This window comes from Papilio polytes, unplaced genomic scaffold (genome assembly GCF_000836215.1).
Source record: "Papilio polytes unplaced genomic scaffold, Ppol_1.0 DF821511.1, whole genome shotgun sequence".
NCBI lineage: Eukaryota > Metazoa > Arthropoda > Insecta > Lepidoptera > Papilionidae > Papilio > Papilio polytes.
In genome coordinates this window covers 2237763-2253890 of record NW_013527693.1, presented here as the reverse complement: position 1 = coordinate 2253890, position 16128 = coordinate 2237763, and the positions used below count along the sequence as shown (strand labels likewise).

The following is a 16128-nucleotide window of genomic DNA, read 5'->3' as shown; positions in this document are numbered from 1 at the left end:
GCATGTCCGTCTCCAGCAGCGCGCAGCGCAGGCTCATGAACCTACAAAACAATCACAATATTATTATACTGACAAATATAGATTAAAAAAAACACATCACTGTGTGTTACAAACATGTATTGTTTTATTCTAACGAAAACAGTCAGTCAATACATCCGAGATTAGTAGCATCTTCCGTAAAAGTGCAGTCATAATATGTTCAATAATTTCGGGGATTGCCCATAAACATTAAAAAAAAATCATCTACATGAAATGTATTTTTTCTTTCAATTTTACATACATACAAAACAATTTTACAAGTATAGATAAATCTATGAGCTATGAGAGCATACGATAAGTAGTGATTAATGTAAAAACTGGATAACCAGGGGACAGAAAAATAATAATAAAAAAAAACAATATACAAATACAATATTGAATATAAGTAATGTGTTACTTAGTCATAAGATGGTGTCCTCTCTGACGCATGGTCTCCAGCAGGTGCGGTGCGACGTCGTTGAGTGCGCGCTGCGTGCGGCCCAGCTCCTGCCCGAAGCGCCACAGCTTCTCCGCACACACACGGACACCTGCAATTTGCAAGTTACACTGTAATCGCATACAAAGAAATATCACTACATATTGTCAGCTGCGCCAATATATTAATACTAGCTTTTGTCCGCGACTCGATCATGTAAAAAAAAAACAAAACTAGATAGCTTAAGTGTTCTTCCAGATTATGTTCTAAATCGCCAAATGCCAAATTTCATCCAAAACCGTTTAGCCCTTTAGGCTACAAAATCTTATAAACATGCATCCATCCATACATCCTAACTTACGCATTTATAATACATATTAGTATGAAGTGTGAAGTATGATTTACAAAGCTTCTGAAATTTATACATCTCCGAATATGTCGCAGCTATGCAGCAACTATGGAACTAACTGTATAAAGATTATATGTTCAGGTGGTCCACAGTAGTTATACTGGGTGTCCAGGAAAGGAAAAGCTAAAGGAATTATTATTTCTTATTTTATAGAGTAGCTACAGGATTTAAAAAATTTTTGTGTTAAAAGATTGCAACAATTGTTTTTTTTTGGTATTTTAATTACTCACCAAGATCAATACATTTCTGTGTCATAAAGAAGCATTCGGTGACAAAATTGTAGTTGTCCGCAGTGGGTCTTTTGATGCTCTGATTATTCTCATCTTCACGCGGAGGTAGCAGGCAGGTCTCACTGTGTAAGCAGTCCAGATGCACTGATTTTGCTTCACATTCTTCTGGCTGAAATTTAATAAAACCGGAATTTAAAAGAAAATATTTTTACTGTATACTATTGTATTCCAACCAGTGGTCCGCAGAAAATAAAACATGGTCTGATTACAATTTGCGAAAACGTATTCGTATTAATACCTAAAAAATATGTAATATATGAGTTATGTGCAGCACCCCTATCAATATGCAATTTGTGATAAGGTGTTTTGCAACCAACTTAAATTCATCATTGAAATTTGTACAATAACAATCAACTTTCTCTTTAGGCTGTTATTTGCATTTATGTCAATAAAATTACTTACAATCACCGCTCCATATGTTGGATCAATTTTGAGAGATTTAGGATCATCAGGCGTACTACAAAATGGCTGACATAGCTGCAACAGTACAGCGCCCAAGTTCAACATAAAACCGTCTGACACACAGTTCAATGTTGCCCCACTTATCTCGCCAGCCTGCAACACAAACGTAAGTTATAGCAGAAAATTTCAGCGAAATTAAGAGGTGACACTACAATAAAAATTGGTAGAAATGTTAAGAATACAATATGTGAAACCTAAAAGGGTTCCAATGATCTGAATTTTATAAACAAAACATTTAAATTTATAACTGCCACTAAAAATACAAGCATATCAACTAATTTTCTTTGTATTTAAGTTAGACATAATTTAAAAAAAATATTATTTCAAGTATTTATAAAAATAACTAATGTACACACCTGTACATTCCAAAGTTTCCCTCTAGCCACATTAGCTTTTAGACATTTACCAATCCAGGTGAGTATGCGATTCCTCATTTGTGGCCCACCTTTTAACAGCGTGAGGAATATTTTGTGCATATTATTGTTCAAATGTGATGATGCATTCCAAATAGAATTCTCAATCATTGATGTTCCAGCCTATAACATATTAGGAAAATTTAAATGATTTATTTATTTTATATTTAAATTTAAGTGGGATCACTGGAAGAGAATTCTTCTGGTCATCAACTGAAAGCATTATACTAAAAAAGATGAAATATTCTTCACAAAATCTCAATTTACTTGCTAAAGTCCATCACATATATTCACTTTGGACAGTCAAATTGTTCAGTTAACTACCTGTCGTCTGCAGCAGGGTTAATAGAATTGTTATCCAATATTAGAGAATTTTTGAGTTTATTAAGAGCAAAAGGACATTTAAATACTTTTTTCATAGTAGTAAAATAATGTTTAAAATTATTACCGAATCCAAGGGACCATCAAAGAACTGGAATGTTGCATTTGGTTTCGGAGGTAGCACGGATAATGTAAGAAGTGCTCCCAGTATAGAATTCTGGAAATGTCTTCCAATTGTTTCATCTTTTGGTTCACATGACTCCATTAAGATTGGTGCGAGATTTGGGTTGCCTTAAAAAGGATAAATATGATTACTACAAATATGTGTTGTATAAATAAATCACCCCCATTTTACAGTAGAGGTAATTCCATTGGGGATGTATAGCATGCATAAAATGAGTTTTTCATATATCATATTACATCAAAATTTGTTGGTTATAAAAATATATTATGAAGGCTCATAAATTTCAAATTACATCACAATCAAATTTTGCTTGCACAGAATTTAAAAAAATCTGTTTATAGAGCTCATGTTATTCAGTAATTGCATGTTATGTCAAATGATTCATGTAAATGTTTAGTTTTATTATGATTCTAAAATAATTATTATCCATATGGTATTTAATTGGTATATTATATGGTATTTATGGATTATAATTAGTATCCATACAGGTGACAATCTAATTAAGTAAGTATTAAGCAATTTAAGAAAACACTTACTTGCAAATAAGTGAACACACGGAAGTATATAAATTGGTAGATTAATTATGTTTGACTTCATAACACTTAGTGCTATTCTATTAAGAACTGGTATCATTGCATCTTGCAACTGTTTCTGGCATTCTTCTCCACCTAAAATTGTATATAAGTGAATATAAACAAAATTCATGGTATATGGCGAGATTGGGGTCAAGCGCTAGCTTAAAAAACTTATAAAAAATATTAATATCATGAAAAGATTTGAATATAAATAAAATTAAGTTTACCATCAGCCACAAATGCCTTCACCAAATCTTCGAAAAATGTATGACTTTGTGGATCTACATGTTGGAGTAGCTGATATAGTTGCAATGAGAAATCCTGGTCTTCAAAAAGAGCTGGCTGCTTCAAAGCAGTTATAGCATTTCTGAATATTAACTCCCTCATTTTTGATAATGCATTCTGCACAACAGCTGAATTTAATTGCTCATAACTTTGCAAATTTTGCAAAGAACTAAATAGATAAGGGAACACTTGATTTTGTACAACATGTTCTTTACATGCTCTGTTTGTTTTAGGTATGACATGTGTTTCAACATTTTGCAGCAGCAGTCTCTCAAATAATGCTGGTTCCAATGTTTCCAAGTCTATATAAATTTTAGGAGCAATGACTTGCGATAACTCCTCCAAGAAAACTAGCTGTCTATCTGATGAAGGTCCATCTACAGCTTTATTGTTGATAGTAAAATGAAATACATTTTCCACCATGCTATTGACTGTTTCCAAGTCTTCATCCTCTTGTGATTTCTTGTAATTAAGTTGCTTTGGTATGTTATCTCCATTATATTCATTGTCATTTGTCGTTTTAACTTCTGACACTCCCAATAAACCAGCAAATGGATTATTTGGATCTGACATTGTTAATTTTTGAAAACGATAATGATAATAACAATTGCCTGTTTATGTTATTTGTAAAAAATTTACATTCTAATACACGTACGTTTATTTCTGAAAAATTACGATTGGTCACTATTCAGTTGAATCCATTGTACGTTTTCAAAATACGCAAATTGACAATTGATCAAAATATGCTGACTATCGTTTCGTTATCACAACTTCAAGTTGATAAAAAATTGACAATGAAAATGAAGATGAAGATGAAGTTAGAGTGACATTTGAATTTATAAAAAAAAATCTTGTATGATTTTATTTGTCACATAACTGTTTAATACAGATGTTTTAAATTAGTTTTTCAGAAAACTTTTTATTTTTATGAATTGGTTTATATAAAACACTGAAGAAGTGAAACAAAGTTAAGAAAAATATAATAGTTTCCAAATAAACATTTTAATCATTAGTAAATTTATTTATAATCTGTTCAAACGCATTCGTCAAAACAATACTTTTTTCACAAAATTATAGAAAACTAAAATTACTTTTCGTCGAATCTGCCAAAGATATGTATAAAAAATTAAAGCATTATTAAATATATAAAATAACTCCCAAGGAAAATATATTTTTTATAAGAAGTAAGTCTGAGCGGAACAAGAAACCACCTGAGAAACAAATCACTATGCGACAGTGGCGCTGTTTGCCGTTGCGTGGTTTTGAGGAACTAAAGTTTTAGAAATAACTTCTTTGTTTTGCTGCAGTCGTCGTCCGAATCCGAAATCAATATTGCGTATACTCGAACTGTTACGTCGCCTTTATGCAGCAATGCTATGAAAAAATATTTTATATGGCGTATAGTAGTCGCACATAGTGAAACGTTAATTATTAATGTAAGATTGGTAACACTTACTATTATTTACTTGTTAGGTCTTAAAATGAATGCGTGTCCCCTATTATTTGTACAAGTGCTTGCTTAGCTGAAAAATATTACACGTGGTATATATGACTTACACATATTTTTATAAATCATACGCGTTTACATCATATAGGAACGCTGCTATTGTATATATTGAAATTTGAGTTATTTCCGTAAATTTGATATACATATAACAAGATGGCGGTTGCTTCCCCAAGCGCTCGACAAAGGCGTCATTTGATGCGTCCTATTTTTAATTCTGTATAAAATATTTGACAGTGCATGAACTAATTATTAGCTTTAATATGGTTTTTAAGCCTAAATTACTAAGATTATGGTGTCGGCATCGGATTGTTTTTATAATTTTCGAAGGTTTGCTATAATTTCAAGGTATACAAGTAAATATTATACTACCAAATTGAAAAGGCAACAGGTGTAGTTGTGAGTCACTGTACGCCAGTAAACTTTGTGTATGTGTGTGTAAGCGTGATACGCTACGTGACCTCGAAAAAGGAAGGACATGGCTATCTTGACGTTCTAGAAGGCTGACGTCATTCAATTTGATTCGTCGCGTGAGCGCAACGCACAGCAAGACATTGTGAAATGTGAACGGCCACCCACTGCTTGCATTACCACTTATATCTACTAATTTATTTATTTGAAAGTGGTGGCTATGAACAGTTATTCTACTGTTTCTATCCATACATGTTGATTTTATAACTGCGCTACACTAATTTGTGATTCCTGGATACATTGTCCCAATGCTAATTGTTTCGACGAATATTAGGTATAGTATATAAGAAATCAATGGAGATTAATTCCGCCCCTAACTATGATTATATTAGACGATGAAATTAATTAACGGATACTTCTTTGGCTTAATTTCGGTTTTACACAATATGAGGTTTTCAAATACATACGGAAAGGTTGACATATCTATGTGTGAGTGACTTATTGCTACACCACAATAACAATTATTCTTTTAATGTAAGTTGGGTATGGTTTTATTAAGTTTTAAAACTTTTAATTGTTTTACAGCATTCAATTTTACAGTTTTTAAATGTTTTTTGTTGTTTATTTTTGCTTATAAAATCAATTCTAGTAATAGTATGCTTTACAATGTTCAATTTAAATTGGTCGGGTTATGCAGCCTCATACATAGGTATTTGCGACGTTGCCAAGTTTCTTTGATGACGTAACGTACAGCGTATTTAACGATTCACTAAGAAACTTCACACTTAAGAATTATCGTAAAATTTTAGATTTTAATATATCAAATGTATTTAGAAGAGGTATTTCTTTTTATTATAACGTTGATAGGCATTAAAATGTGCTAATACGTCATTTAACAGATACACGGCTTATGGAATTTTTGTAGTGTAAAATATGTTTATTTAGGTCATAAATTATTTTGTCACGAATTAAATATTATTTAGAAATGTTTTTGCTTAAAGTCTGTTTCTGTTAGTAGATTTCTTGTAACAAGTTGATATTTTGGGGTTTTAAAAAGTTCTAATTTTTCATATTAGCGAGAAATATAAAAAAAGTAGTAGTTTACATCCACTTGCACAGTTCTTTTCGCAAATTTGTATATTAAATCGCAAATATACACTACAAATATATGATAGATAACATCTTACTTCTTTTCTATCGATTCAGTCGAGTTATTTTTTTGTGTATTGTCTTATTTTCATATACCTTATTTGGATCTTTACGTTCATCAATCGAAACTTATTTTTTATTGTAATCATAATTTTAGAGATATTCAAGGCTATTTTGAATGTTTTGATTAAAATTTGGTAATCATTAAATCGTACGACCTGAATATGTTTCCATCTTATATTTCGGTTTTGGAGCACATATTCGAAAATTATAAAGCATCAAAACAAAAATTAGTGAAAATATCATTTTTTGCAGACCAAAGTGATTAAAAATTATTGATATCATTACCTAGGACTGGTTTTCAGTCTAAGATAGTTCAAATATGCGTTTTTAACTACAAAATATGTAATTTCCCCCAAAAAAAATAACTATAAATTGGTACATAACATTTTTCAACTTCGTAACATATTTTTTTGTTTGATATAATTAAGATAGAAAATATAAGCTGTAGTGAATTATTTACAAAAAGTATTAAATAGTTATTTTACAGAGTAAAATTTTCGTTGTTAATTAAAGCGGAGATATAAAAAAAATCAGAACTTGCTGAATAATTTCCATGTTTAACTTATTTAGCAAGTTCTGATTTTTTTTAGATCGAAGTAGTTGAAACATCGTAACAAATGTGTAATATTAATTTCACACAATAATCAAATCATTTCTCAATTCCAGTGTATCCTACACAATGGCAGAGACTGCACCGACTGTTCTGGCAGAAGATTTGGAAGACGGTGAGATTGAAAGCGAAGGAGAAGAGGCAACAGAAAATGTAGTAACCGGCAAATCAGACGAATGTAATATAAACGATGAAGAAAATCAAGATATTCATAAAGAAGAACAACAACAATTTTATTATTCTAAATCAGGTAAGAAGAAAAAGTCGAAGTCGCATAAAGGTGAGCAAAAGTTCAAGGATAAAAGTAAAAAGAATCGTAAATATACTAATCCTTTAGATGACGATTTCGCTGGTAATATTGAAAAAGCTATACGGAAAGCTATGAACAAAAATGAAGATATTCAAGGCGAAGTTGAAAACGAAGCCGAGGAACGTCGTAAATATAAAAAAAGAAAAAAGTATGATAACAAAGATGGCCCGGGTAGAAAGCGTAAGAAACAAGAATATTCTGATGAAATGGATGAAAGCGAAATGATGTGTGTTAGAGGTGCATCGCCGGTTCATAAAAATTCCCCTGGAGAAGCATATCAGGAAAATGATAGCTCGTATGCGTCGGATAGCAGCCAAGAATCTCGGGGACCCCCACAACACCGTCCACAAAGGCAGAGACCACCTCAACGTGAAAGGAATAAGAACAATAAAAATGACAGGAGAAGAGGTACACATCCAATGCAAGATCCCGAAGGTGTTTGTTTGTACTACATGCAGGGGAAATGTCAGAAAGGTGATGAATGTCTTTTTTCACACGATGTTCAGCCTCCTCGAAAGATGGAGCTTTGCAAATTTTACCTCATGGACTGCTGTGCGAAACGCGATAAGTGTTTATATATGCACGCAGATTTTCCTTGTAAATATTATCACACTGGGCTTCCTTGTATATATAAAGACGAGTGTAAGTTCGCACACGGTAAACCATTGAATGACAGTCTAAAAAATATTCTTCTAAAGCATATAGAATCCGCACCCAAAGAGATTTTAGGAGATTTCCCAAGATTAAATAGGGAGGGAGCCTTAAAATTGATACAAAATACTCAACTAAAACTAATGCAACAATTTTCAGAAAACACTGAGTCTCAAGAGAGAAGTATACCATCTCTATTTGAATTAAATATCCCGATTCCTCAAAATTCCCCGGATAGCTTCCAAATGCATCAGTATAACAACGAAAGGCAAAAAGTGTCGCCGAAAATACGACAATCAAGGTGGCAAAATGAAGGCTCTAATCCGAATTTTGGTATGAACTTGTCACCCAATGGTAATACGAGCTCAAGTAATATTCTTAACATTAAAAACTTAACAGGAGTATTAACGCCTAAACAAATTTCAGATCTTACCAAAATGGGTATCGAAAATTTAGACCAACTAGGCCAATTAACTGTTTTACAGTTAAATAGTATTGGTATTTCCTTAAAACAAATAACTGAAATACAATTGAATACAATGAGCATACAAAAGTTAGGTTTAATTAATAATGTCGATCAACAGGCGCAAGCTTTTATAGGATCCAATGCCGGTGCTCAAGACATGGACCTAAGAGTGCCTCCTGTGGTCCAAGTTTCAAGCAATGCATCATTATCAACCGACTTACCTGGGCAAGATATTGACATGCGCTTTCAGCCTAGTGTATCGCTTCAAAAAACCGAGGAAATCGCTGACACGAGAGAAGGTAAAAGCGTGGAGCAGAATAAGGATATGATTGACATAGACCAGTACACCAAGGACGCCTTGAAGTTTGCGTTAAAGGATAAAGAAAATATTGATATCTCGAACGAGTCGTTTGAAAACGAGAAACCTGTTCCATCAATCGAGTCAAAAGATGTCGATCACAGAGTACTGCCTTTCGCTAATGACGATCCAAGAATGCGACATGCTAAAATAGAAGACAAGCCCAGGCAAGCAGATACGGATATAAGATTTCTTCAACCGGAACCAATTTTTAAAAATACCGAGAAGCGTCATCGTCGCTCAACTACTGATGATGAAGATAACAATCTTTTGATAGATGAAAAATGGTATTCAAGTGATGAAGAGAAAGGAAGCAAGAAAAAATCACCAGCCTCGTCACCAAAAACTTTAATGTCACCGCCCGCACCGCATATCATAGAACCATCTACCGTTATAAGTAGACTAGGAGACTTGTCAAAAATTGATATCAGTGAAGAGGTTACGAAGTTGCTCAATACCATGAAAAACAACACACAAGACAATAAACAGAGCACTGCAGAAGTGTCGGAACCCCGCATATCACGAGATCCTCGGTCGAGACGTTCTCCAGATAGAGTGAGCGATTCCGGTAAGACGGGTAAGAAGTCTCCAAGGGTATCGATTTATGAATGTATAGATGGCGAACCCACAGATGGACGTCGAAGAACTGATGTTGATTTACGACAAGCCGATTACAAAGTGCCGACTTTTGGCGACACTGATTTAAGACAAAGCGCCGATGGCGACATTGATTTTCGGTTAGGATTACCATTTAAAGCAATACCAAATTATACACCGGCGTCCGAAATAAATGGTTCTATAAATAGCCATCCACCAATTTCCTATAAGCTCGTAACTATTGACATACCACGACCCGATTATACGGACATTAGAAATAGCACAGCGAAATCACAAGCTCTACAGGATCCTAGGTTAAGAAAAGTGTTTCGACTATCGGTGGACGAATCCAACAGTGACAGCGAGAAGCCTCCAAAAGTGACGAGTACAGCGCCGCGGGTCGACCCTCGACGAAAACCAAAAGAACCTGAAATTGTGCTAGAGCAGAAGACAGCCTCCATAGATTTACAAACTATACTACAGAACTCTAATTGGTACAAAGACTTGAGCTCCACGCAGAAAATATTTGTGAATCAGCATTTGGTTCCTGTTACTCAAATGATAAAACAGTATCAGCAAGACAAATCTTCGGGTAAAAAGTTCGATATTTCCAGTGTACAAAGTAATACAGTTTTATGTAATATATTTACTAATTTAGGTGTATCTTTAGAAGAGAACGGTGAGTATTCGTATTTGCCAAAGCCGAAGGAGGCCTTATTGAAAACGCCTGTTAATTTTAACCAAGGTAGCATGCCGTTCAATATGAACTCCGCCGGTGGGATGGAGCCGAATATGAGTATGATGAGCGTTCCGCCTATGGGTATGGGGGCCGTTTCCAACATGAACAATTTAAACGTAGGTCATATGCATAATTTTAATCAGCCGCTCTCGGACCCCAGAGGAGGTCCAGCACCAGGTCTGCTCGGTATCGCTCCTAATATTCCTCACAATTTTAATAATAATTTTGGTGGGCCGAATAATTACGGAAACAACATGTCGTTCAATGGACCTCCTCAGGGTAATGACTTTAATTATATGGATGGAGATCAGAATTTCCAGAGATTTCCGAACAGAGGAGGTCACCGCGGCAGAGGGAATGACCGGTGGAATCGAGGGGGCTCCGGTCGCGGACATCGGGATAGAAAAAACTATAACGATAGGGGTAATTGGAAACACGATAGGCATTAGTAGGTAATGTACATTATACTCCGCATAGTGATCATTGTATTAATTAAATTATTGTTATAGATATAGTAACCCTTCCACACGATACAACATGTGATCAAGGTGATAATTATTAGAAATGAATAGACTTGTTTTATAATTAATTTTAATTAGAATAAGAATTTTGTGTGTACAAGGTCCAACGTGTCAGTATATGATGTATATGATTTCACTTAAGATGAATTGGTAAATCGTTATTTTTTATATTAAATTATGTTCAGTAAATATGTTGGTTTGAACTGCTTCAATACACGTACTCATATCCAAGCCAAATGTTTAAGACTGAGTACATGTTGATTTTTGTATAACACGCGTAGTTTTAACAATCGGCCAATATGGTTGCTCCCGAGTTGCGTGAGTTAGTCATGTTCCATACAATGTAATAATAATAGCTTAGTTATAAACTCTTAGGTACTTTACACCATCCTTAAGTTTTTGTATAGTCGTTGACCTAAAGAAGACAACTAATACTTATCAAGACGAAGCAATACAAAACATTTGTTAAATACTTTAGAAATTTACCTCAAGAGGCACCTATACATTTATAGGTTATTGTTGTAAGAATAGTTTTAAAGCGAACCGAACTTTAATTAAAATAAATATATGTTTACATAACATACTGTGTTAATTTTAAACCTTGTACTTTTTTTTTAAATAAAAGGCATTTGTACATTGCATATGTAGTAGAATTGGGTAATGATAAAAGTGTAAATACATTTTTATGCTATTTCTATGCAATTCTAGGTACAAAATATGGATGTTTTTCAGTTGAATCGTATGTAAAATATAATTGGTGAGTATGTATGATGGTAAGAATTTTTAAGTAGATAAAAATGAAGTACCTATTATTGATTATCTTTATTTAGTGTTTGCAAAACTGAGACAATGTAGTTTGAAAAATCTATTTTTAAACGATTTCCACCTGACTTCATGTTCACAGCGACCTGCGACACTTTGGAAAAAGTCGGAGCTGGAAAATATATCACATGTTAGTACAAAAGTATAAACATAAGTTTATATCACAGAACACAATTTCTCTAATGTACATATTATGTGGTATCATACATAAGTTTAAAGTCTCCATATCCTCTGGATCTTGAGCGTTATTATAAAACAGGACGCACTGTTTTGCAGACAATTTTGGTTGTGAAACGAAGTAATTGTAAAGGAGTTCCACTTCCCTTCCGGCTGAATCAATTGTATTCGTCGAGCACACCAATATAACACCATTTACTCCAGCACGAAGTGCTGGCCAGCATGATTCAAACCTTTAAAAAAGAAAAAAATAAGCACACAACATCAGACAAATTGATAGTGCAGTATGCTATATTGACAGAATTCAACAAAAAAAAAACATTACTGATACTTGCCTATGATCACCACTGCAATCCCATAGCTCAATGTCCACATTATGACTTTTGCCGTTAACAACTAAGTTGGAAAGTTCAAATTCAACTATCCTGACTCCTTGCGTCGGCCTTGTAACGTCGACCTCTTCAATATTCACGGATTCAGATAAAAAGTTTGCTATTAAAGTTTTTCCACTCTGCAATAAAAACACGTGACCCTTGTAATTACCATATTTCTTACTGTTAAATCACTAGAATTGGTTTCGAGAATTCTGACCTTAGCACACTTATTATAAACATTTTCTATTATATTACTCAAACGATTTTATAATTGTTTTGGCACTATGTTACTAATATAAATGCGAAAGTTTAGATAGATGTTTGTTAGAGTATGTAGCCTAAACAGATAAACGGATCTCTTTAAAATTTGGAATAGTTGTAGAGGATAGTCTGGAAGAACGCACAGGCTACTTACTTTTTTAAATTCGACGCTGACGGAGTCACGGGCGTAAGCTAGTAAGTACTTTTTTACCTTTACGAAATAAATGAAGTCATTCGATTATGTGCTAGTTATGCAATTGAAGGTACTTAATTTGATATCTTGAAAAACATTGGATTAAACTGTCTTACAGCGGAATTCTGAATCGAATCTCGAACACATTGCTTTGTAAGCATCGCTTACAATGTATTCAACATTTAGACTTATCATTGAAGACGCTGTTACATATTTAAATATAGTTTCAATATTTGGCCTTTACTTTTCTAGTCATGTTAGACTAAAAAGTGAACAGTTAAGCCTATTAAACATATTAAGAAATTGAAAGACCTGGTTCGACAGTACTACAAGGAAGAAACAACACTGAGTACTTACTAGAGAGAGAGAGTAGTTACTAGAGGGAACGATTCTTTAATTTTAAAAATAAAAGTACAATAGCATACATACTTCGCAGGGTCCAATCATAATTATCTTTAATTTGTTATGATGCATGTCACAAGTTCACTGAACCACTTGTTTATTACAAAGAGTGAACGCGGCGTAAGTAAACAAATGAAATGTAGAATTACTAAGTAGTTACACAAAATTATACATTTTACGGGGAATAGTAACATCAACATGTTTTGTTTTAGGTACAACTGTTGTCATAGTAACGGTTGACTGTTGAAGTAACAAACTTGACGTTAGGATATAGAACTAGAGGAACATAGAGGTTTGATATCAATTGATTGAAGACATGATAAATTATAAAAGATATGGTGGTAATTCCTTGTGCACATTCCTCTTATATCTTTATTTTTATACATAACAGTAATAATAGCAGTTTTTAATTTTGTTTTAAAATAATTTAAGTGCAGTTAAAATGTAAAAAAACCAAACTGAATTTAAAAAAAAAACAAAAAGTAAGGTCCCACCGAGATTTGAACTCGGATCGCTGGATTCAGAGTCCAGAGTGCTAACCATTACACCATGGGACCTGTGATAAGGTTAAATGAAATTTTTCAATAATTTATAAGAGAACACGATGTAAAATTAACTCATAATTCAAAAGTTTAAAATCTCGAATGTTGATTATTAAGATACCGGCCTCTAAATTACATTTTATTTTTAGTAATAAAAAAAGCGTTCACTACTCCTTCAAATTTTAATTTGGTTCATAATAGATTTGACGTTTGCCACAAGATGGCGTTCCATTAAATTCTTTATAGGGCTCAAGAATTAAACATGTAAAGCCAAAATTGGTTATAGATTTTTTTACCTACAGGCTACAGATCTATTAATTAAAGAACAAAAACGTCGATATTCAAGTTATTTCCTCCAGGAATCTAAAATGAGTTTAAGATATTGAGTAGATTTTAAATTTTTACTACGATCATCTACCTCAAACATTTTACGCTTTGAAAACCATTAACCTTAAGTGTTTGAATGTTTCCGTACTTTTAATTACAAGCCATAGATCTTCTAAACAGACTTGGTGGACTCTAAATTAAAAAAAAAACAATGACACTTAAAATATCAAAAGTGAATAAAAACGTAATTTATACCAGACCTAAAAACTTTCAATAGGAATTTCTTCATGACACGGTAATGATGTAAGAAACGTCCCGTTACAAAAAGCCGCAAAATTATTTAAAAATCATAGAAGAAATGATAAACATTTTTCTCTTCTATTATGAACACTTGATTACACAAGACTTGATAGCCTTATAATTTGATGTTGATGAATGTTTCGGTCATGATAATCGAGTTGAAATTTAAACCGGCTTTTATTTAAAATAGATCTCGAGTCAATTTTAAGTTGAGCAACGTTTACTTTAAACTGATGCTATAAAAACTTTGTCTATCGATGTTTTTAACAGATTTAGTGTCAGTCCTACTAAATTCTTGCAATTTGTCTGATGACAATCCAACGTTTTACACGTATGTGATGAAAATATAGGATTTTGTACCCTTATCTGACAGTGGTGTCATTTTTAAGCTATCTGAGCCTCTATCAGCCAGTGGTGGAACAGGCCCTAAAAATCATACGTTTTACATTCATACATTTGTAACTTTGGAATTAATTTTCTATTTGTATATTCTTTTGTTAAATATTAAAGCTTCTAGTTTGTTTCTCCTTAATTAAGTCTTTATAGCTGATTTCACAAACTGTCAGTCGTATCTTAGATTATCGAGCATTTCTATAATAAGATTAGAGTTCACTTCATTAGCATCCTTGTTTTACATTGAGCGTGACAGAGCAATAGAAACTGGTCTGATATGCAATCGTCGGCATCTACAAGGGCAAGGCCGCTGATTGACATCAGCCGGCGGTATACCTGCATCATTATTCATACGTCAATAGACGAGTCGTATGAAAGCGTAAGTGCATTTGTTAACTTAATGAAGAGAAGCAATATTGTATCAAGAATTTACGTCAGTGTATAATTAACTACTTATCGATATTATCCATCATTGATATAAGAATCAATAAATTCATTTCACATTTTAGGCGATTAAAGTAATATTTTCGTATCATTACGAAATGTAAGGTAAAATGCCCAAATGTCGCTAGTGACCCAGTAATCTATATCTACACTATTATAATAAAGCGTAAACACACACTTCTTTGTTGCCTAAGATGTTATCAATCACAGCATATTTTTGAATATTTCTTTCTTTAATAAAAAGCCCTAAACTTACGTTACGCTTTAGGCTATATATTTTCACGCCATTAAACCTAAGGGGTAAATATTTTGGATAAAAATCCTAATGTGGGAAAGAGACCATAAGTTGCTGCCAACATCAAGAAAGCAATTGTCATTTGAATTTTGAGATTTCATGCGGATGAAGCCGCACTGGAACAGCTAGTTGATAGTATTTTTGGTGCTTAATAATAAGCTATTGTATAACTTAATTTGTGCTATTCACTCATAAAATATCAATTGCCTACACTTACCTTAAGTAATGTTATTACATATGTACGGAATATGTGGGAGCAGATAACAGAACTGGAACGTATCGTTGTGGTCGACAATAAAACAATCTGAGAGTAGTAAAAACGAAGTATGCAAGTAAGTGGACAAATGAGGCTTGTCACATTGCGGTCAACAAGGCAATTCAATACGACAGTCAAGTATTAAATGCTTATACAACTCTGATAGTTAAGAAACGATTCCTCATACTAGTAGAATATAAACGTATTTCACTTTGTTTTGTGATTTATTTATGTAAACTGGATGGGTTGAGTCTAGTAATGTCTAGTGCTATGAAGTTATAACTACATCGACTACTTGTGGTTTGATCTTAAAAATAATATACGTAAAAGATTGTTTAGACGTTTAGTCGCTTTTTGACAAAAAACATTTTATTATCATTTCAACATAACGTTTTCTATAACAGTTTAAAACGTAATATTTACTAAAGTTGCCATGTTTTAATTTAAATAACTGACATTTATGATTAAAATAAATGCTGGAAATAAAACGATATTTTCCTTAATGTACAAAAGCTACATAATTGGACTGCCAGTTAGTATTAATGGCCGTCCGCAATGAAAGTAGACGGT

General features: G+C 33.1%; 3 protein-coding genes and 1 non-coding gene across 6 annotated transcripts in view; 1 reads left to right on the top strand and 3 right to left on the bottom strand.

The window, feature by feature from the left end:
• Positions 1 to 4215, bottom strand: part of LOC106108438 (ubiquitin conjugation factor E4 A) — an 11931-nt gene extending 7716 nt beyond the window's left edge. Inside the window, exons 1-8 of the mRNA XM_013289604.1 lie at positions 3336 to 4215; positions 3070 to 3201; positions 2477 to 2640; positions 1972 to 2151; positions 1556 to 1708; positions 1094 to 1262; positions 437 to 566; positions 3 to 41 (exon numbers count right to left, since the gene is read on the bottom strand). Of these exons, the coding sequence (XP_013145058.1) occupies positions 3 to 41; positions 437 to 566; positions 1094 to 1262; positions 1556 to 1708; positions 1972 to 2151; positions 2477 to 2640; positions 3070 to 3201; positions 3336 to 3966 (1598 nt within the window). The 5' untranslated portion in view covers positions 3967 to 4215. The remainder of the gene's footprint in view (positions 1 to 2; positions 42 to 436; positions 567 to 1093; positions 1263 to 1555; positions 1709 to 1971; positions 2152 to 2476; positions 2641 to 3069; positions 3202 to 3335) is intronic.
• A 415-nt stretch (positions 4216 to 4630) lies between these two features.
• LOC106108581 (protein suppressor of sable) lies at positions 4631 to 11351 on the top strand. Of its 3 annotated transcripts, XM_013289803.1 has the most exons (3): positions 5101 to 5642; positions 7187 to 7914; positions 8251 to 11351. In XM_013289803.1, the coding sequence occupies exons 1-3, from the start codon at positions 5617 to 5619 to the stop codon at positions 10698 to 10700; spliced, it is 3204 nt and encodes a 1067-aa protein (XP_013145257.1). In that variant the 5' UTR covers positions 5101 to 5616; the 3' UTR covers positions 10701 to 11351. The 3 variants fall into 3 exon arrangements, with proteins under 3 accessions (XP_013145256.1, XP_013145255.1, XP_013145257.1); XM_013289802.1 differs by lacking the exon at positions 5101 to 5642 and adding an exon at positions 4631 to 4829 and having other exon boundaries at positions 7187 to 11351; XM_013289801.1 differs by having other exon boundaries at positions 5098 to 5642; positions 7187 to 11351.
• A 224-nt stretch (positions 11352 to 11575) lies between these two features.
• LOC106108583 (intraflagellar transport protein 22 homolog) lies at positions 11576 to 13225 on the bottom strand. The gene is made up of 4 exons (XM_013289804.1): positions 13029 to 13225; positions 12107 to 12282; positions 11802 to 12004; positions 11576 to 11706 (listed from the first exon to the last, which is right to left on the bottom strand). Exons 1-4 carry the CDS (start codon positions 13071 to 13073, stop codon positions 11582 to 11584), a joined length of 549 nt encoding a protein of 182 aa, XP_013145258.1. The 5' UTR covers positions 13074 to 13225; the 3' UTR covers positions 11576 to 11581.
• Positions 13226 to 13486: 261 nt separating this feature from the next.
• Trnaq-cug lies at positions 13487 to 13558 on the bottom strand. Its single transcript has one exon. It is a non-coding gene; the product is annotated as a tRNA-Gln (tRNA).
• Between the last annotated feature and the right edge of the window lie 2570 nt (positions 13559 to 16128).

Bases quoted from the DNA above. Each gene is read 5' to 3' on its own strand.
- LOC106108583 (XM_013289804.1), bottom strand. From the start codon at position 13,073: ATGCATCATAACAAATTAAAGATAATTATGATTGGACCCTGCGAA. The intron at 12,283-13,028 runs GTATGTATGCTA...TTTTTATTGCAG, and splicing joins TTATGATTGGACCCTGCGAA to AGTGGAAAAACTTTAATAGC. The intron at 12,005-12,106 runs GCAAGTATCAGT...TCTTTTTTAAAG, and splicing joins GATTGCAGTGGTGATCATAG to GTTTGAATCATGCTGGCCAG.
- LOC106108581 (XM_013289801.1), top strand. From the start codon at position 5,617: ATGCTAATTGTTTCGACGAATATTAG. The intron at 5,643-7,186 runs GTATAGTATATA...TCTCAATTCCAG, and splicing joins ATTGTTTCGACGAATATTAG to TGTATCCTACACAATGGCAG.